This window comes from Scylla paramamosain, chromosome 43, assembly GCF_035594125.1.
Source record: "Scylla paramamosain isolate STU-SP2022 chromosome 43, ASM3559412v1, whole genome shotgun sequence".
NCBI lineage: Eukaryota > Metazoa > Arthropoda > Malacostraca > Decapoda > Portunidae > Scylla > Scylla paramamosain.
In genome coordinates, this window is record NC_087193.1 from 1,457,501 (window position 1) to 1,480,000 (window position 22,500).

General features: G+C 40.5%; 1 protein-coding gene across 1 annotated transcript in view; it reads right to left on the reverse strand.

Moving 5' to 3' along the window:
- LOC135093619 (NADPH azoreductase-like) overlaps window positions 1-22,500 on the reverse strand; it is a 39,607-nt gene that overhangs the window by 6,425 nt on the left and 10,682 nt on the right. The window contains exons 2-3 of the mRNA XM_063993038.1: window positions 6,897-7,136; window positions 2,177-2,272 (exon numbers count right to left, since the gene is read on the reverse strand). Coding sequence (XP_063849108.1) covers window positions 2,220-2,272; window positions 6,897-7,136 — 293 coding nt within the window. The 3' untranslated portion in view covers window positions 2,177-2,219. The remainder of the gene's footprint in view (window positions 1-2,176; window positions 2,273-6,896; window positions 7,137-22,500) is intronic.

Genomic DNA, 22,500 nt, shown 5'->3' on the forward strand with positions numbered 1-22,500 from the left:
ACCCTAAAACAAAAGAACAAGGCATTTTTATGCAAAATAAATTGCAAAATAACAACAAACACTGCAAAAATTATAACGCTGCACAAATAATGCACATGATGGTGATAACCTTCATTGAGTATATTGGGTGAGTGGCCCATGTTGGGTGCAGAGATGGCCACAAGAACACACCACAGTTTGCAACAGAAGACTGACAGCATGAAATCCAAAGTCTTGGAATGATGGAATCAGCAGCAATGCAGTCAAGTTGCATTGATGACAGCTTAAAAGTCCAGACTTGAAATAGGGACGGTGTTGCTGGTGGCTTGAAGTTGTATGAGAGCAGGCTGGTGGGACAAGCTTGGCAAAAGCTTGAAAGAGGCCTGGAAAACTACTGGGGAAAGCACCAAAGACATGTAGTAGCATAGAACTTTATGTCGGTCATGGCTTAGCAGAAATGCTTTGGTGATGGCTTAGCAGGCAATCCAGAGGTGATGAAGGTAGCTGGAGTAGCTAATGACAAACAGGCAGGACAAGTAGGTCAGAAGGAATTGAATAGCATTGAGTCCTTCCACTGTGACCACCATTTTTATGTACTAGGTAATTGGGTTCTTCTAGTACTGTGTAGAGGTGCCCAAGATACAGACAGCTTGTTGTAAAAGCAGCTGCAGATATATTAAATAAAATAAACTGTGCAAAATAATACTTAAGTGAAGTCACCAGGAACCACTCATCCAGATCTGAGGCTGGCTGGGTGAGATTGCTGATGGTTGAGGTGGTTGTTGGGTCTGCTGGCTCAGGTCAGGCTGGGACTTGTAAGGTGAAGGGAGGTCATGCAGCCAGAAAGGTAAAGGGCTCATGAGGTCCTGGGAGCCCAATTGGCTGAGGCACAGGTGCTAACAAAAGAGTGAGGCTTGACCTCTCCCACATGGTAATAGGTGGATGGTCAGAGGCTTGGCATCAGGTTCCAGGAGACTGGAGAATGGAATGCAGGGGCAGGCAAAGCATCCCACCACAAGCATACACTCCCATAAATTCAGAAAATGTGCCCTGGAAGCGGCAAGGTTGATGGGCCAATTTTTTAATGAGTAATCCCTGTTCATCAGGGATGTAAGCTGAGGGATTTTGACCTTGCTGTCCCAGTATGTGGTGTATGAATGGTCTCAGACATACCCAAAGATCAGTCACCATGAGCTCTGAGCTCTTTCCATAGGGGAACAGTTAGCTGAATTGCAAGACTAGTAGCAGATTCAAGGTGAAAGGTGATTTGTCTCAGTTCATGATGTCACGAAGTGTAGAGAATTTCATGTCAATAAGATATGAAATGCTTAATGACAGAACAGTCAAGCTGACCACAATCCACTCAGAAATTGATAATCATATGTCTGACCTGTCACGTACAGCTTGACAGATAATATGTGGGCTTGAGCACTCAGGTTTAATCCCAGAAGACAGTCTTTTGTGGAAAATGTATTCCACCTCTAGATCAATTTATTAGTGTTTCCATTAAGTTCTAGTGGGAGTGCATAACATCAGATTCAGTTTTTTTTTTTTTTTTTTTGTCCGAATCATTGTGGAATAACATAACTACTTTAGGTGATTTTACTTCATTATGCAACTTGTAGGGTAGCTAATTCTTTAAGCCTTTCCTTTTAGTAAAAAAATTACTACACAGTACATAGTATGAAGCAGTGTGTGCAAAAACAAAATTTGCACTTGCTGCACAGTACTTAATACTAAATAATTTCATGCCACATTGATTTTAGGATTTCTTGCATTATAAAAATTCATAATCTAATTCATTCCACCCAATCTGTAAACACATGGTAACTGTTGAATTTTTTGGCTGAAGATAAAACTACCTATGTACAGTGATCGCCACATTCCTGTGTGTTCAATTTCTGCTGAACATGCTATTTGAGTGTTCAAATTCAAACTATTTTTTGGTATAATTTTACAGAGAGAGAGAGAGAGAGAGAGAGAGAGAGAGAGAGAGAGAGAGAGAGAGGAGGAAGAGAGAGAGAGGAGAGAGAGAGAGAGAGAGAGAGAGAGAAAACTGGGAAGTGTGCACTGATAAGGCACATGGACATGTAATGATGACTTTTCTGCCACAGCTACTCCCTTAAGGAAGATCTAAAGAAATTTTAATTAAAATAGACTAAAGTAAACTAGACCGTTTTTCCCTTCACTGACCTACCTCTGAAATGGAGCATCCCTGAGGGACACTAATCATACCCAGCTCACCTAAGGAAGGGCCGAGCCAAGGCTGCTGCACGCACACCCGCAAAGGAACCTGGGGAAAGCAATTAATATAAGTGGCCTGACTTTCAAAAAAAATCTTGGCAAGATAGAAATAAGCAGGTTATAAAGAATAAAGAATATATCCATCATGAAATAAGTAGTCTGGTGCAGAGAAAAATCTTGTCAATTAAGTGGCCTGATTTAGAGAGAGAGAGAGAGAGGAGAGAGAGAGAGAGAGAGAGAGGAGAGAGAGAGAGAGAGAGAGAGAGAGAGAGAGAGAGAGAGAGAGAGAGAGAGAGAGAGAGAGAGAGAGAGAGAGAGAGAGAGAGAGAGAGAGAGAGAGAGAGAGAGAGAGAGAGAGAGAGAGAGAGAGGAGAGAGAGAGAGAGAGAGAGAGAGAGAGAGAGGAGAGAGAGAGAGTTGTCAAGATAAATTAAGTGGCCTGATTTAGAGAGAGAGAGAGAGAGAGAGAGAGAGAGAGAGAGAGAGAGAGAGAGAGAGAGAGAGAGAGAGAGAGAGAGAGAGAGAGAGAGAGAGAGAGAGAGAGAGAGAGAGAGAGAGAGAGTTGTCAAGATAAATTAAGTGGCCTGATTTAGAGAGAGAGAGAGAGAGAGAGAGTGAGAAGAGAGAGAGAGGAGAGAGAGAGAGAGAGAGAGAGAGAGAGAGAGAGAGATGAGAGAGAGAGAGAGGAGAGAGAGAGAGAGAATAAAAAGAAAACAAAGTAAATCCTGCAGTAAGAAAAAAAAATGGTAAAAAAAATAAGTGACCTGGGTTTAGAAATTTGGCAAGCTATAAAGTAGTGTAATTAAAAAATATATAATAACAATAATAATGTTAATAATAAAAATAATAAAAAAAAAAAATATATATATAATATATATATATATATATATATATATATATATATATATATATATATTTATATATATATATATATATATATATATATATATATTATATATATATATATCTTGAAACTTTTTTCTCTCTTAAAAGACTTGCCAACTCAATACCATGTTTTACGTGCTACTGAGACCAAAGGAGAGTGCCAGCCCCTGAAGAAAGGTAAAAAAGGATAATCCAAAATTGGAGGATAAATGTCTTGAAACCTCCTTTTTGAAAGATTTGCTAAATCAATGCCATACATCTACACGCTTCTACAGTTACAGAATTGTAATAGTTTGCAGAAGTGACTGGGAAATTGGAACATTCTCTTAACATTTACACTAGCCACCCACGTATATAATGGCCACCCATCTACACTGATTATACATCTAAACTGGCTTTACACATACAGTGTTCACACTTCTACACTGTCCACACATCTACACTGGCCACACATTTACACTGGCCATCTGTCTATACTGCCCACACATCTACACTGGCTGTACATCTACGCTGTCCACACATCTATACTGGCTACACAACTACACTAGTCGTCCATCTGTAATGTCTAGACATCCACACTGGCCATCCATTTACACTAACTATTGCAGGTTATGGCAAATCAGGGCAGCTGGATTGTGGTTCAGGCTGACCCAAGCCAACCGAACCCACTCCATTAGACTTTACCTCATGAGCAAGATGTGGTCAGGCATGCCCCGTCTGGCTGCTCACCTTTTTCTGCCAACATCTTGCACTGCACGTACAATACGTCTACCGCTCACCATCCTTTGTGGCAGTCATGTCATTTCATCATCGTCAATATATTTTCGGTGGGATCGTCGTAATCAATCCTCTCTCAAAACTGGTGACAAAAATATGGCCAAGACACGAAACGGCCATGTGGTATGATGTTTTTGTCTTCTTACACAACTCCACCTGCTTCCCACCTACATTCTCCAACTACAGTCCGTGGAAGCAATGTTCTACAGCTTTACCACAAAGCCTCCATCGTGGTTTCTGAAGCTTCCCTGCAGGTTACTCCACACTCATTACACCTGCCTCGTGTGTCATAAGAAGCTTGTCCCGGTTTCCCTCTCAATGCCACGTGCTTCAATCTCGCCTACACTCTCCAAGCGTTCCTGTCTTCCTTCATCACCTGCAGCTCCAAGCCGTTTCCTAACCTAGAATGCCCCTTTCCCTCACACAATACTATCCGTCTGCCACATTTTCTACAGTGCACTCTCCTCAACCTGCATGTTGAGCTTTGTGTGGCTTTGTCGACTCCATCATCACAAGTGGACAGCTACAGCCTGTCTGGTTGTCCATCTTTCTCTCTCATTTCTTTCCTTTTATACATAATAATCACCTACCAGCGTCGCCATTCGCCTTCTTTTATCATCGCTATTACATTTTGGTGGCAGCGATAAGAAACATTTTTTTTTTTTTGAGGACTAGTTACTCAAAAAACATGGTGAACAAATCTACGCAGCTTTCATGTCGTCTTGGCACCCTTCACCCTTTCACATAACACCACATACTCTCCAGCTACAGTTGTGGAGACTGGTCTTCAGCTTCATGTGACTTTACTTCACGCATTTCCATGTTAATCACACATAACACCATTCCCGTGGTTCTTTTCACCTATAATGACAACACATATAAAAGCCATCACTTACACTATCCATCCATGTATTCTGTCTATATACATATCTACACTGGCCACACATCTACAAAGCCCACATTTCTATACTAATCATGCACTTACACTGGCCACATATCAACACGTACTAGTCACACATTTAAGGCACTCAACGAGGTCAATGTGTCATATTACACCAATCGTCATGAAAATTTTATGGCTTGAGTGCAGTACTTTACTGATCATTCACCTACAATATCAAGATATCTTAAAAGAAAAAAAAATCACTTTTGTAAATTTACTACGGTAAACATTTAAATTGGGGTGAGTTTCTGTGCTTTTTAATCCGATTTTTTGTTTTCTTAATACAGAATTAAAGAATGAACATTCTTCTAATTTTCCAAGTTAGATAATCCATGGATTCGAAAAATAATAGTACTTATAAATTTTCTATTAATGTACTCATTTTCCACTATTTTTTTAATGTTTCTATCCTCCTTGTGAGCAACCAATACAATCTAGAAGGAAAATCTAGCTACCAAATGTTGCTGTTTTATTTTTCTACCCAAAACTGCAAACAGATTTAAGATCGGTTAAAAACTTTCCAGTCTCAGGAACTTTGAAGTTAAGGCAATGCACTTTTGAGATACGAGCATCTAAAGTTTTCCTTACTTTGCCGCCCTTTAATCTTTTTGTGTGCAGTTTTTTGGCCAAGAAATCTCGCTCTTTCATAATTCATCGTATTCTACATTAGTATGTGGTACAGTGTTCCATTTTGATGGCCACTGGTCCCTTCTTTTGAAAAGAATATTATCCACACATGGTGGGGGTGTCATGAGAAGGCACCTCACTCGTTATTGTCAGCTTTTCAGTGTGCACCTGCCTCGTACTCTTCACCTGCTTCTCTCTTTCTCTTCTTGCTTTTTCTCTTGCATACTGCATTTCTCTGCATTTACTTGTCTTTACTCATCAGTGCATGTAGTGTGGTGCGTTGTGGGAAATCCGAGGTGGAGTAAGAGACTTGATGCCAGGTATCCAAAGTTGTGTTCCAACACAGTAGTTTCACAGGCAAAATTTAGTTGTAGTGGCTGGTGGTACGTGGGATGATAGTGTGTGTCCTCACACAGACATTCAATTTCTAAGCTGCAGTCCATCTCTTGGTTATTAGCTTTTAGTAATATATCTCCTCCACACTCCTTATATTGAGTTTTCTTGATTAAGAGTTGCAGTTGTGCATTTGATACTATATACATTTCCTCATCGCGCCTAGGAGGTGGTGTTGATGGGAGAGGTACTGGGTGAACAGGAGTGGAAGTGGATACAGTAGCAGAAGCAGCAGAAGTAGCAGCAGTAGCAATAACATGAGAAACTGCAGTAGCAATAGTAGGAGCAACAGCAGTAGAAGCAGTTGTAGAAGAAGTAGCAGCAGTAGAAATAACATCAACAGGTATTGAGGCGACGTTGGTGATGGGAGCAGCGTCACTGTTATGAGAGGCTTGAAATTGTCTCAATTGTTCTCTCTTTTCTCTTGCTTTCTTGCCTTGTGCCATTTGCATCAACTTCTTCTTTGAGAAGGGCATCTTGACATATAGTCAAGGGTAGCAGGATGCAGGGAAATGACGGAAAAAAATATAAAAAAAAAAAAAAGGGACAAAGATAGGTACGTCAAGAATACCTCCTTCCGCTCCGCCTGCCTTTCGCTGTCTGTTGTTGTTTTAGGCCTACGGGCACGGTGCCAATGCCTCGGGCCTCTACAGCCAGGCCACCACAATCAGGTTATCGAGGATCGGTCATGCACTTTAAATTACGAATATAATCGAGAAAATACATAATTGTGTGTTCTCACGGAAAAATTCAGGAGTGATGTTTACAATGATAACGGGACCTTTAAATGACGCGTGATCCACTACTAATACCGCTTAAAAGCGCTTTAAAGGGCTTTAAATTCATCACCGAGTGAAAATAAGTGTACCATTAAATTCTACATATCCTTTTTTCTCTCATTACAATTTATCACAAAAAAAAGAAAAAAGATTTTTGAGATAAATTAACCTCGTTGAGTGTTTTAACCAATCATATCACTGGCAATAATTCTACACTGGTTACACATTCACTCAACAAAAATTAAGACAGAAAATGAAGTGGTGACTTACCTACAGAGTAACTAACAATCCCACATGGCTTGTGTTTGTACGATGCAGGTGGGAACTGGTCCATGGTGGCAGTGAGCGCCGGGGGAAGGGCACAGTTGTACTCTGGAGTCACCACCACCAATCCATCAGCTGCCTGGATTTTGCCGTTAGTTTCCTTCATCCACTCTGGGGCTTGACTTTGGTCAGGGCGGAAATGGAGCGGCTGGCGTAGGTGTCCATCCATCTCCAGTGAGAGTGGATCTGTAACAGTGGTTTTTATTTAACCTTTCTTTATGCATATTTAATTATTCAGATCGACATTGCATACATACTGAAAAACAGGATCCAACATTTTTGAAGGAATAATGAAGATGATAAGGGAAAGCATTTAGTGAAGCTTGGTTTATTTAAAAGAGGGCTGATTCGTAAGGATATTTATAACTCTTACTCAGATATCATCTGTAGGTGTAAAATATAATTGAACAAACTACTTCATTCACCCTGAAACTGAGTTTCAGTAAAGCTTGAGTCAGCTCTCTCTCTCTCTCTCTCTCTCTCTCTCTCTCTCTCTCTCTCTCTCTCTCTCTCTCTCTCTCTCATTGTGTGTGTGTGTGTGTGTGTGTGTGTGTGTGTGTGTGAATTCAAGCACATGACCGTGATCACACACACACACACACACACACACACACACACACACACACACACAAGAAATTAAGAAACTGCTTTTCAGCAGTTTCTTAATTTCAGCTGGATGTTAGAAAAACTATGGGACCAGATCAAGTAAATGGATGGACATTAAAAAAATGCAGAGAACAAATGGAGGAATCCATATGGATATAATCATCAGCTCGTTGAATGAAGGAAAAGCATATACAAAAGGGGGAAATAAAATGGAACCATGAAATTACAGACCAGTGCGACTAACACGCATTGTAAGCAAGCTATGTGAAATAGTAATGAAAGATAGATGGGTGCAATATTTAGAAGATGAAAAGCTAATTACAGAAAAGCAATTTGGATTCAGGAAAGGGAGATCCTGTGTCACAAACCTACTGAGCTTTTTATATGAGAGTAATTGATGGAGTGCAAGAGAGGGACGGATGGGTTGATGCGGTATACCTGGATCTCAAAAAAACATTTGATAAAGTTCCCCACAAAAGCCTTATGTGGAAGTTAGAGAATGAAGGAGAACTAAAGGGAGCAACATTGAGATGGATGGATGTTCATTTAAAAGGGAGAAAAATGAAAACAGTAATCAGAGACACTAATTCACGTTGGCGCCAAGTGACAAGTGGGATACCGCAAGGATCTGTGTTGGCACCTATTATGTTTCATATATATGTAAATATATATAAACCTTTTCGCTGATGATGCTAAAATAATGAAAATAATAAAGGATGAAAATGACTGCAAGGAGTTACAAAAGGATATGCATGCATAGAGCCAAAGATGGAAATTAGTGTTTAAAGCCAGAGAAATGCTACGTGTTTGAATAGGAAAAAGTAAAAGGAGTCCTTCATGGAATTACAAAATGGGAAGAGAAATAAAACAAAAAGTAATGAAGATTTGGGAGTAATGATCCAGGACACACTATCACCTGAAAGGCACATAAACGGAATATTCGGTTTTACATACAGCTTTTTTTTTTTTATGTAGGAAGGACACCGGCCAAGGCCAACAAAAATCCAATAAAAAAAAATGCTCACTGAAATGCCAGTCCCATAAAAGGGTCAAAGCAGTGGTCAAAAATTGATGAATAAGTGTCTTGAAACCTCCCTCTTGAAGGAATTCAAGTCATAGGAAGGTGGAAATACAGAAGCAGGCAGGGAGTTCCAGAGTTTACCAGAGAAAGGGATGAATGATTGAGAATACTGGTTAACTCTTGCATTAGAGAGGTGGACAGAATAGGGGTGAGAGAAAGAAGAAAGTCTTGTGCAGCGATGCCGCGGGAGGAGGGGAGGCATGCAGTTTGTAAGATCAGAAGGGCAGTTAGCATGAAAATAGCGGTAGAAGACAGCTAGATATGCAACATTGCGGCGGTGAGAGAGAGAAGCTGAAGACAGCCAGTTAGAGGAGAGGAGTTGATGAGATGAAAAGCTTTTGATTCCATCCTGTCTAGAAGAGCAGTATGAGTGCAACCCCCCCAGACATGTGAAGCATGCTCCATACATGGACGGATAAGGCCCTTGTACAGAGTTAGCAGCTGGGGAGGGTGAGAAAAACTGGCGGAGACGCCTAACTTCATAGAAGCTGTTTTAGCTAGAGATGAGATGTGAAGTTTCCAGTTCAGATTATAAGTAAAGGACAGACCAAGGATGTTCAGTGTAGAAGAGGGGGACAGTTGAGTGTCATTGAAGAAGAGGTGATAGTTGTCTGGAAGGTTGTATCGAGTTGATAGATGGAGGAATTGGGTTATTGAGGCATTGAACAATACCAAGTTTGCTCTGCCCCAATCAGAAATTTTAGAAAGATCAGAAGTCAAGCGTTCTGTGGCTTCCCTGCGTGAAATGTTTACCTCCTGAAGAGTTGGACGTTTATGAAAAGACGAGGAAAAGTACAGGGTGGTATCATCAGCGTAGGAGTGGATAGGACAAGAAGTTTGGTTTAGAAGATCATTAATGAATAATAACAAGAGAGTGGGTAACAGGACAAAACCCTGAAGAACACCACTGTTAACAGATTTAGCAGAAGAACAGTGACCGTCTACCACAGCAGAAATAGAACGGTCAGAAAGGAAACTTGAGATGAAGTTACAGAGAGAAGGACAAAAGCCGTAGTAGGATAGTTTGAAAATCAAAGCTTTGTGCCAGACTCTATCAAAAGCTTTTAATATGTCCAAGGCAACAGCAAAAGTTTCACCAAAATCTCTAAAAGAGGATGACCAAGACTCAGTAAGGAAAGCCAGAAGATCACCAGTAGAGCGGCCTTGATGGAACCCATACTGGCGATCAGATAGAAGGTTGTGAAGTGATAGATGTTTAAGAATCTTCCTGTTGAGGATAGATTCAAAAACTTTAGATAGGCAGGAAATTAAAGCAATAGGACGGTAGTTTGAGGGATTAGAACGGTCACCCTTTTTAGGAACAGGTTGAATGTAGGCAAACTTCCAGCAAGAAGAAAAGGTAGATGTTGACAGACAGAGCTGAAAGAGTTTGACTAGGCAAGGTGCAAGCATGGAGGCACAGTTTCGGAGAACAATAGGAGGAACCCCGTCAGGTCCATAAGCCTTCCGAGGGTTTAGGCCAGTGAGGGCATGGAAAACATCATTGTGAAGAATTTTAAGAGGTGGCTTGAAGTAGTGAGAGGGTGGAGGAGAGGGAGGAACAAGCCCAGAATCGTCCAAGGGCATGGAAAACATCATTGTGAAGAATTTTAATAGGTGGCTTGAAGTAGTCAGAGGGTGGAGGAGAGAGACGAACAAGCCCAGAATCGTCCAAGGTAGAGTTTTTAGCAATGACTTCAGCGAAGAGTTCAGCTTTAGAAATAGATGTGATAGCAATGGTGCCATCTGGATGAAATAAAGGCGGGAGAGAAGAAGAAGCAAAATTATTGGAGATATTTTTTGGCTAGATGCCAGAAGTCACGAGAGGAGTTAGATCTTGAAAGGTTTTGACACTTTCTGCTAATGAAGGAGTTTTTGGCTAGTTGGAGAACAGACTTGGCATGGTTCCGGGCAGAAATATAAAGTGTATGAGATTCTGGTGATGGAAGACTTAAGTACCTTTTGTGGGCCACCTCTCTATCATGTATAGCACGAGAACAAGCTGTGTTAAACCAAGGTTTAGAAGGTTTAGGACGAGAAAAAGAGTGAGGAATGTACGCCTCCATGCCAGATACTATCACCTCTGTTATGCGCTCTGCACACAAAGACGGGTCTCTGACACGGAAGCAGTAGTCATTTCAAGGAAAATCAGCAAAATACCTCCTCGGGTCTCCCCAACTAGCAGAGGCAAAACGCCAGAGGCACCTTCCCTTAGGGGGATCCTGAGGAGGGATTGGAGCGATAGGACAAGATACAGATATGAGATTGTGATCGGAGGAGCCCAACGGAGAAGAAAGGGTGACAGCATAAGCAGAAGGATCAGAGGTCAGGAAAAGGTCAAGAATGTTGGGCGTATCTCCAAGACGGTCAGGAATACGAGTAGGATGTTGCACCAGTTGCTCTAGGTCGTGGAGGATAGCAAAGTTGAAGGCTAGTTCACCAGGATGGTCAGTGAAGGGAGAGGAAAGGCAAAGCTGGTGGTGAACATTGAAGTCTCCAAGAATGGAGATCTTTGCAAAAGGGAAGAGGGTCAGAATGTGCTCTACTTTGGAAGTTAAATAGTCAAAGAATTTCTTATAGTCAGAGGAGTTAGGTGAAAGGTATACAGCACAGATGAATTTAGTTTGAGAGTGACTCTGTAGTCGTAGCCAGATGGTGGAAAACTCGGAAAATTCAAGAGCGTGGGCACGAGAGCAGGTTAAGTCATTGCGCACATAAAAGCAGCATCCAGCTTTGGATCGAAAATGAGGATAGAGAAAGTAGGAGGGAACAGAAAAGGGGCTACTGCCAGTTGCCTCTGACACCTGAGTTTCAGTGAGGAAAAGAAGATGAGATTTAGAAGAGGAGAGGTGGTGTTCTACAGATTGAAAATTAGATCTTAGACCGCGAATGTTGCAGGAGTTAATGAAGAAAAAGTTGAGGGGGGTGTCAAGACACTTAGGGTCGTCGACAGAAAGGCAGTCCGACCTGGGGTCTGAGTCCGAGGCTGGTGTAGGAGTTGCCATGATGATTTTAAAATTTTTGAGTGAAGGGTGTGTTATTAGGTGTTTGTAGTTTTGTGTGGAGGAAAAGAGTTGTCTTTAGAGGGCAGGCTGTGACTGCCCCCTTGTGTTGTGAGACACAAAGGGAAACGTTCAGTGACGTCACAGCTGGGTTTAATGATAAGTTCACAGCATCCTCTGGACAGTGCTTTAGGCCTCACTGGGAGTAATTATCGTTTCGGCAGGTGTCTAATGTTTGTTGATAACAAACATTAGGGTGGCATTTAACTATTTAGAGAAATTATGAAGAAAATTATAACAAGCATGATGCGACCTAAATTGGAATATGCAGTAGTAGTTTGGGTTCCACATAGAAAAAAAAAAAAAGATATATATGGAAGCTGGAAAAAATACAGAGGATAGCGACAAAGATGGTACCAGAATTAAAAGACTTAAACTATGAAGAAAGATTACCAACACTACAAGAGAGAAGAGAAAGAGGAGACCTGATAACAACGTACAAGTTAGCAAACAATATTGAAAGAATAGGCAGAAATTACTTGATTCCACAGATGGAGGAGGGAGAGAGACGGACGCGGGGGCATAGGAAGAAAATAAAGAAGAGCAACATCAAGGAATACAGCCTCTTGTATCGAACTATTGAAATCTGAAATTATTTGAAGGAACAGGTGGTTGTGGCAAACAGTGTGCACATGTTTAAAGAGAAACTGGATAAATATGGTTATGGAGACAGGACAAAATGAGCTTTGGCTCGTGCCCTGTACAATACAAATAGGTAAATACACAGAAAAAAAAAAGAGCATCGCTTTATATTATAATTTCCATAAAACACTAAAGTAAGTTCAACTTTCGTACAGCGAAAAAAAGAAAAGTAATAATAATAGTAATAATATTTTCATCATAGCAATAATAATAATAATAATAAAAAAAATAACAATTACTATTATTATTATTATTATTATTATTATTATTATTATTACCATTATCATTAATAATAATAATAAAAAAAAAAATATTATTATTATTTTTATTGTAACCATTATTATTATTATTATTATTATTATTATTTTTATTATTATTATTATTATTATTATTATCATTATTATTATTATTATTATTATTATTATTATTATAGCAATTTCCAGACTAGCTGAGTTACGGCGCTGCAACAAGATCATGGAGACAGCTTACGAGATAGCACTGTTTAACCACAGAGATCCAACTCCGAGCAGACTCAATCTCATAACCTTTATAGTGGGAAAGGAACATCCCCACCCCAGAGCCACCCGGCACCTTTCTGTGTGAGTTCTTGAGTAGTAGTAGCAGTAGTTGTTGTAATAGTAGTAGTAGTAGTAGTAGTAGTAGTAGTAGTAGTAGTAGTAGTAGTAGTAGTAGTAGTAGTAGTAGTAGTAGTAGTAGTAGTACATGGAAGCAGCAGTAACAGCAGCAACAATAATGGTAATAGTAGTAGCGGTAATAGTATTACCATTATTACTATTTTTATTACTAGCTATAGTAGTAGTAGTAGTAGTAGCAGTAGTAGTAGTAGTATAGCAGCAGCACTACCACCACCACCACCACCACCACCACCAGCAACCCAACATCACCAGCAACCCAGCACCACCAGCAACACTAAATATATGCTCTTTGCGGTATAACTTCATCGATCACCGTGACAATGCACTTTGTATGAAGGTGTGATATCAACGCCTAACCTTACAGCGAAGAACAAATAGAAGCAGGTTCCATGAAGGTCACACACACACACACACACACACACACACACACACACATACACACACGCGCGTCTTTTAAGTAGTATAGAGTATAAAACAAGGGTAACGTAACCAAATTTATCAAGCAGGATCAATAATCAGGATAGGACAAGAAATAATGGGATGGAGCTTGAAAAATGTTAGATTTAAGAAAGAGATAGAAAGGAATTGGTTCTCAGCTAGAGTGGTAGATGAATGGAATGGAATCAGTAACCAGGTTGTTAGTGCTAAGTCATCAGGGAGCTATAAAGGAGGATTAGACAAATTTATGGATGTGTTGATAGGTGGAAATAGGTAGATATATTTCATATAGGAGCTGGCTCGTGTAGACTTGATTGTCTGCAATTTTTTTTTCTTATATCCTTATGTGTTTACACACACACACACACACACACACACACACACACACACACACACACACACACACACACACATACACACACACACACACACCACTTTTAACCATTACGTTACAACGCACAATGTCTTATTCATGTGAGGAGTCATGAGTCATTCCTCCAAGGTCTCATCAGAACGATTTTCACAATGACTGCGCATCTTTTCCGTCCACTCCATTCCCATACTGTTGGACCATATGTCGAGTACTATTATATGTTCTCTTTTGTACTAGTGGTGGCTTTAAGAGCGAAATATTAAGAAGAAGAAGATGCATGAATATTTGTAACGCAGCAAGATTTAGTAACACACTCGACTTTTTCACGCAAATGACGTTGAAAAATATAGAGTAAAATTATGGGTGTGAAAATTAATAGGACAATAAATTCAACTGGGATCTTTTCTGAATTCTATGAATATGGTAGGTGACAAGACAAGCTCTGTCAATAGATTCTGGAAAAGAAAAGTGGCCAACAACCATTGCTGTAATAAAATGGGCAAAAAGGAACTATCCTAAAAGATGATGTTAAATTAATAATAATGATAAAAAACAAAAACAAAAAAAACATTAGGGGAACTTAAAAATTAAAGATCTATATGAGACTTTATTAAAAGCCTTAGGTAAGTCTAAGGAAATAGCAAACATTCCACCGAAGATCCCTAACAGAGGATGACCAACATTCAGTAAGGAAAGCTACAAGATCACTATATAATCGTCTTTTACGGAATCCATACTGACGATCAAAAGGTTGTGAATAGACAGATGGTTCAAAATCTATGTGTTAGAGACAGACTCAGAAACTTAAAAAAATAAATAAACAAACACAATAAACACTCCAAGTCTTTAGTTTAAAGGATTGGAGCGGTCAACCTACCTAAGGGCACGTTCGATGTGGGCAAACTTATTGCAAGAAGGAGAGACGGATGCTGATAGACAGTTGCGAAAAAGCATGAGTAAACAAGGAACGAGGACAGAGGACAGCTAGAAAACTGTAAGCGAATTCCTAACAGAGTCATAAGCAATCCGAGAATCAAAGCTAGAAAGGGTATCGGAAACATAATTATGAAGTAGTTTTCAACTTTAGAGATCGAGGATAGGATAATAAAACAGGAAGAGAAGATAAAGAAAAAAATACAGAAAATATTTCGGCTAGATGACAGTCACAATGAAGAAATGAACTAGCTACATTCTGACATTTTATTTTACTTATCCATGCAAAAAGTTTTGGCAAATTGGAGAACATATCTGGTATGATTTTAGAGAAGTTGAATCAAGAATTGCAAACTTTGAGATTAAGAGAAAATATGTGAAATGTATACGTCCTTGCCGGAGACAGTCACCTATGTTATGCAATCAGGATTATGAAATGGACAGGAAAACAATAGTCTTTTCAAAGAAAATGAGAATAGTACCATCCTGGTCCTTACACTGAACAGACTTGTAGTGCCAGAAATGACGTGTCACCAAATTGTCACTGGAACTTTGAGTTTGCTGAAATGCCCCCGAAAACCTGACTGAACAAAAGAAAGAGACACAACATCCGAAGGACACGCACAGCTGTACGTGGCCTACACACATACAAAATACCGATTGAAGAAGCCCACGCTCAAGTTGCAAGTAGGCACCCTTTGAAGATGCTGCAGCGGTACTGAAATTCGAATGAGGTGGAGAAGGAAGCCCAGCAGATACTGTTGGGTCAGACAGTGGAATGTGGAACGCACAGACTGCTCATTTCTCTCAACAAGTAAAGAGTCAGTACACACACACACACACACACACACACACACACACACGTATGCACTCATCCACGCGCAATAGCTTGCTTGTTTCTCTCATAACCAGGAAGCCAGCACTTACACACACACACACACACACACACACATGCATATATGCACGTATCCAGTTATCAGTGCCTATCTTAACACTATCTTATCACCTCACTTCTTCCACCTTCGATAATTCTTTTAGCACCTGAAACCCATGTCTTCCCCGATGTACTCAGTGTGTGTATTGATTGTCACCTTGAAAGGTCAAGGTGACGTGGGCCTTGATGACTAGAGCCGGCCCAGAGACAGAGATGTCCTCAGAAAACAAACTTCCAGTTACGAAAGAAAACCATTTTCACATGGAAAGGCACGGCTGGGATAAACGGCCAACAGCTGCCTGTTGTGACCAGGGTTGTGTTTTTATGCCATGACAGAATTATCTGAAGGTTTACGTAATGAAGGAAAACCAATTGGGGATCGAAACCATGACAGAACACTCATGGTACATCACTTCTTTCTAATTGCACCATAATCATTCTTCCCCTTTCTTGTTATTATCACATCTATTGTTATTATTATTATTATTATTATTATTATTATTATTATTATTATCATTATCATTATCATTATTATTATTATTATTATTATTATTATTATTATTATTATTACTACTACTACTACTATTATTATTGCCATCATCATGATTATTATTACAATATTATCTTTACCACCACTACCACTAATATTACCAGTAATAATAATTCTATTACTGCCACTAATACTACTAACTACAACTAGTTATCCATCTTTATTTCCTTTTCAATCACAATATTTTTTTTTTTTTTATGTAGGAGGGACACCAACCAAGTGCAACAAAAATACAAAAAAAAAAAAAAAGGCCCACTGAGATGCCGATCTCCGAGCAAATTCCGAAGTCAAAAATTGAAGGATAAGTGTCTTGAAACCTCCCTCTTGAAGGAATTCAAGTCATAAAGAAGCAGGCAGGGAGCTCCAGAGTTTAACATAGAAAGGGATGAATGATTGAGAATATTGGTTAACTCTTGCATTTGAGAGGTGGACAGAATAGGGGTGAGAGAAACCCCTCTTGTGTAGTGAGGCCGCGGGAGGAGGGGAGGCATGCAGTTAGCAAGATCAGAAGAGCAGTTGGCAAAAATAGCGGTAGAAGACAGCTAGAGATGCAACATTGCGGCGGTGAGAGAGAGGCTGAAAACAGTCAGTTAGAGAAGAGTGGATGTGACAAAAAGCTTTTGATTCCACCCTGTCTAAAAGAGCAGTATGAGTGGAACCGCCCCACACATGTGAAGCATACTTCATATATGGATGGATAAGGCCCTTGTACAGTTATCAGCTGGGGGGGATGAGAAAAACTGGTGGAGACGTCTCAGAACACCTAACTTCATGGAAGCTGTTTAAGTTAGAGATGACATGTGAAGCTTCCAGTTTAGATTATAAGAAAAGGTCAAACCGAGGATGTTCAGTGTAGAAGAGGGGGACAGTTGAGTGTCATTGGAGAAGAAGGGATAGTTGTCTGAAAGGTTGTGTCAAGTTGATAGATTGAGGAAATGAGTTTTTGAGGAGACTCTGCCCCAATCAGGAATTTTAGAGAGATAAGATGTCAGGCGTTCTGTGGCTTCTCTGCATGAACTGTTTATTTCCTGAAGGCTTTGACGTCTATGGAAAGACGTGGAAAACTGCAGGATTGTATCAACAGCGTAGGAGTGGATAGGACAAGAAATTTGGTTTAGAAGGTCATTGATGAATAATAGGAAGAGTGTGTGTGACAGGACAGAAACCTGAGGAACACCACTGTTAATAAATTTTGGAGAAGAGCAATGAATTTCTACCACAGCAGCAATAGAACGGTCAGAAATGAAACTTAAGATGAAGTTACAGAGAAAAGGATAGAAGCCATGAGAGGATAGTTTGAAAATCAAAGCTTTGTGTTAGGCACTATCAAAAGCTTTTGATGGATAAGGTAACAGCAAAAGTTTCAGCAAAATCTCTAAAAGACTGTAAGGAAAGCCAGAAGATCACCAGTAGAGCAGCCTTAACGAAAACCATACTGGCAATCAGATAGAAGGTTGTGAAGTGATATATGTTTAAGATTGTTGAGGATAGATTAAAAAACTTTTGATAACCAGGAAATTAAAGCAATAAGAAATTAGTTTGAGGGATTAGAATGATCAACCTTTTTAAGAACAGTCTGAATATTGCCAAACTTCCAGCAAGAAAGAAAATGTTGACAGACAGAGTTGAAAGAGTTTGACCAGGCGAGGTGCAAGCACAGAGGAACAGTTTCGGAGAACAACAGGAGGGACCCCATCAAGTCCATAAGCCTTGCGAAGGATTTAGGACTGCGAGGGCATGGAAAACATCACTGTGAAGAATTTTAATAGGTAGCATAAAGTAGTCAGACGGTGGAGGAGAGGGAGGAACAAGACCCAAATCGTCCAAGGTAGAGTTTTTAGCAAAGGTTTCAGCGAAGAGTTCAGCTTTAGAAATAGATGTGATAGCAGTGGTGCCATCTGGTTGAAATAAAGGATGGAAAGAAGAAGCAAAGTTATAGATGTTTTTGGCTAGATGCCAGAAGTCACAAAGGGAGTTAGACCTTGAAAGATTTTGACACTTTCTATTAATGATGAAGTTTTTGGATAGTTGGAGAACAGACTTGGCATAATTCCAGACAGAAAAAAAAAATGCATGAGATTCTGGTGATGGAAGGCTCTCAAGTACCTTTTGCGGCCCATCTCTATATCAATTATAGCACGAAAACAGGCTGTGTTAAATCAAGGTTTGGAAGGTTTAAGTCGAGAAAAAGAGTGAGGAATGTACGCCTCCAAGCCAGACACTATCACCTCTGTTATGTGCTTGACACACAGAGATGGGTCTCTCACATGGAAGCAGTAGTCACTCCAAGGAAAATCAGCAAAATACCTCCCCCCAACTAGCAGAGGCAAAACACCAGAGCCACCTCCACTTAGGGGGATCCTGAGGAGGGATTGGAGCGACAGGACAAGATACAGATATGAGATTGTGATTGGAACCCAACGGAGAGAAGAGGGTAACAGCATAAGCAGAAGGATTAGAGGTTAGGAAAAGGTGAAGAATGTCGGGCGTATCTCCAAGATGGTCAAGAATATGAGTAGGGTGTTGTACCAATTGCTTTAGGTCGTGGAGGATAGCAAAGTTGAAGGCTAGTTCACCAGGATGGTCAGTGAAGGGAGAGGAAAGTAAAAGCTGGTAGTAAACACTGAAGTCTCCATGAATAGAGATCTCTGCAAAAGGGGAGAGAGTCGGAATGTGCTCCACTTTGAAAGTTAAGCAGTCAAAAAATATTTTATAGTCTGATGAGTTACGTGAAGCGTATACAACACAGATCAATTTAGTTGGGTGTGACTCTGTAGTCGTAGCCAAATGGTGGTAAATCGAATAATTCAAGAGCATGGGCATGAGAGCTGGTTAAGTCATTGTGCACATAAATGCAACATCCGGTTTAGGACTGAAAATGAGGACAGAGAAAGTAGGAGGGAACAGAAAAGGGGCTACTGTCAGTTACCTCAGACACCTGTGATTCAGTGAGAAAAAAAAAAAAAGATGAGGTTTAGTAGAGGAGAGGTGATGTTCTACAGACTGAAAATCATATCTAAGACCGAGAATGTTTCATGTTAATAAAGAAAAAGTTGAGAGGGTATCAAGACACTTAGGATCGATATCAGAAGAGCAGTCCAACCTGGGGGCATTTGTGGTCCCCTCCCCAGATGAGGACTCCGAGGCTGGTGTAGGAGTTGTTATGATAATTTTGAATTTTGAGTGAAGGGTGTGTGTGTGTGTGTGTGTGTGTGTGTGTGTGTGTGTGTGTGTGTGTGTGTGTAATTAGGCGCTTGTGGTTTTGTGTGAAGGAAGAGAGTTGTTTTTGGAGGGCAGGCTGTGATTGCCTCTTTGTGTTGTGAGACACAATGGGAAATGTTCAGTGAGGTCACAGCTGGGTTTAATGATAAGTTCACAGCATTCCCTAATCCAATGCCTTAGACCTCACTGGGAGTAATTATCGTTTCGGCAGGTGCCTACTGCCTCCTCCTGATCGGCTCAAGGCTCCCTCTGTCTTTACTCTTTAGACACACTTGAAAAGTGCCCACGATCTCTAGCAATATATGTAACAACCCATTATCAGCTTAAGTCGTTTTCACATAAATGCAACATCCGGTTTAAGACTGAAAATGAGGACAAAGAAAGATTCACGTTTCAGATCACAATAATTTCCAATGTGCTGCCAGCTTCAGAAGATTACCTGATCAATATAATGAACCTGGCCAGTTGGCGGTTAACCTAGAGTCAAGCACCAGTCATTGCTGGTGATTGCAAATGCCACTGATCACCAGGTCAACTTCAGAATGTTCAAAGAAATCAGGGATACTACCGTGTGGAGGTAAACCTCCACACGGCTAGCCATAGGTAAGCCTTCATACATTCAACTGTTACATTCAGCCAGTTAACCTGCAGCTTACTGCTGGCTAGTGACTGAAGCTCCCCTTTGGATTAGGCCTGCCATGACCAAGTTTTGACCCAAATCTTTGACTTCCACTCTGCACACATATCTGTACATTTGTACGATTAATGGGGTGAAAACCTTTGTAACTGTAGTATAAAGAGCTAGCATTAAGAGGGCATCTAATTGTAATGTGTTTGCCATCTATGATTATTTTTTTCCTGAATTCAAATCACCTGGACACACGTGAGAGCCAGCTGTAGAAGGATGGTAAGTTGATAGAAAGATTGAATTTTTTTTAATTACCGTATCACACGCATACAATTAAGTTGGTATCATGGAACATTAATGACTTGACAACAAAACTTGAAAAATGGAGAGTGCAGGACCTTCTTATGAAATATGTATTGTATGGTGCGTTTGAATGAGCTGAAAACGCCTTTGCGTGTGTGCTTCTCTGAATAGGTTTCTTACAAGAGCAATAACATCGCAGAGATAGAGCTGTCATGGTGAAAAGTTACTTGAGTCAGTCTATCATGAGTATCCACACAACTATCGGAGATCAAGTGTGGTTTTGTTTTCATTCAGTGCCACGAGTCGTAATCGAGCCGTGCTACATAGCCATACCATATTTCTGACATAGCTCTTTTCCATCCATCCAAGAACAATAATTAAAAAAAAAAACGATTTAACAAGAAATATGTGAATGGCGACCTCAACGCAAGATTCTGAGGTATTGTATGAGAGTTACTTGTGTATGCAGAGTCGCCAGATTCTGATGATTACTCTTACCTACATATTCCTGACCATGTAGAAAAGTCTAACGATAACGTCCATGTGCATGGAAAGAAAAAAAAAAACTGTGGTAGTTAATCATAAAAAGGATTCGAGAGGTGGAATCTGTATGCACTCCCTTCCTGAGTTTCACGCATGCTCTCTTCCCAAGGTATAGCGCTAAACTCAAAGATCGTGAAACTAGAGGAAATGAAAACACTGAAAAAAACACTTAATCATTCCGTCCCGGAATGATTAAGTGTTTTTTCAGTGTTTGACTTTTTTCAGTGTTTGACTTTTTTCCCTCTACTTTACTTCTTTATCTGAAAATACAGTACCTGTGTGTGTGTGTGTGTGTGTGTGTGTGTGTGTGTGTGTGTGTGTGTGTGTGTGTGTGTGTGTGTGTGTGTGTGTGTGTGTGTGTGTGTGTGTGTGTGTGTGTGTTTTGTTCTCACAACTCGTGTGATGCAACGCTGTGGCCGTGCGGTACCATAGTATCTAAACCCTTGTGTGTGTGTGTGTGTGTGTGTGTGTGTGTGTGTGTGTGTGTGTGTGTGTGTGTGTGTGTGTGTGTGTGTGTGTGTGTGTGTGTGTGTGTGTGTGTGTGTGTGTGTGTGTGTGTGTGTGTGTGTGTGTGTGTGTGTTTGTTCTCTCTTCCTCTCCCTTTCCTCCACTCCTCCCACACACCTGCCCACCTCCAACTTCCCTCCTCCCTTCCCCATCCCTCTCCATTTCTTCCATCTCTCCATCTATCCCACCCATTCCCTTCCTCCCATCTCTCTCTCTCTCTCTCTCTCTCTATCTATCTCTCTCTCTCTCTCTCTCTCTCTCTCTCTCTCTCTCTCTCTCTCTCTCTCTCTCTCTCTCTCTCTCTCTCTCTCTCTCTCTCTCTCTCTCTGTGTTTGTGTGTGTGTGTGTGTGAGAGAGAGAGAGAGAGAGAGAGAGAGAGAGAGAGAGAGAGAGAGAGAGAGAGAGAGAGAGAGAGAGGTGGGGGAGAACAATCCTGAAGCTTGCTAAACAGAATGTGACTGAATGAAAATGAAAATGAATGGAAGGAACATAAATGCGAAGGGAACGGATGGAGGACACACGAAAAGAAATAGAAAACAGGAAAAGGGAATACTTATTTCTCAATTTTTCTTCTCTCCCTCTAATTCTTCACTACTAAACCTTACTGCTTATATTTTATTCTTTCTACTTACTCCTCATCCTCCCATCTTCTTCCTTCACCTTCCTCCACTTCCTTGCCCCATGGACTCTCCTTCCCTGGTTATTTCCCTTCCTCTTCTTTTTACTTTCCTCTCCCTTTCTCTTTCGCCCTGTCTCAAATCTCCCTCCCTGTCAACTACCCTCCCCCTTATCTGTCAGAGATAAGGGGCAAGGAAGTAATACTGTATCTCGGTCTCTCTCCCCCCTCATTCGTTCTGTTATTTTCACTTCATCCTTTCTCACTCTCACTCGTATAATTCTATTTTCATTTACGATCAGTCTCATTCTATTTAGCAATCATCAGGATTGTCCTTACTTTCACAATGAGAGAGAGAGAGAGAGAGAGAGAGAGAGAGAGAGAGAGAGAGAGAGAGAGAGAGAGAGAGAGAGATCCGACTTAGGTGGGGTAGACAGGGTTTGCTATATGTATACG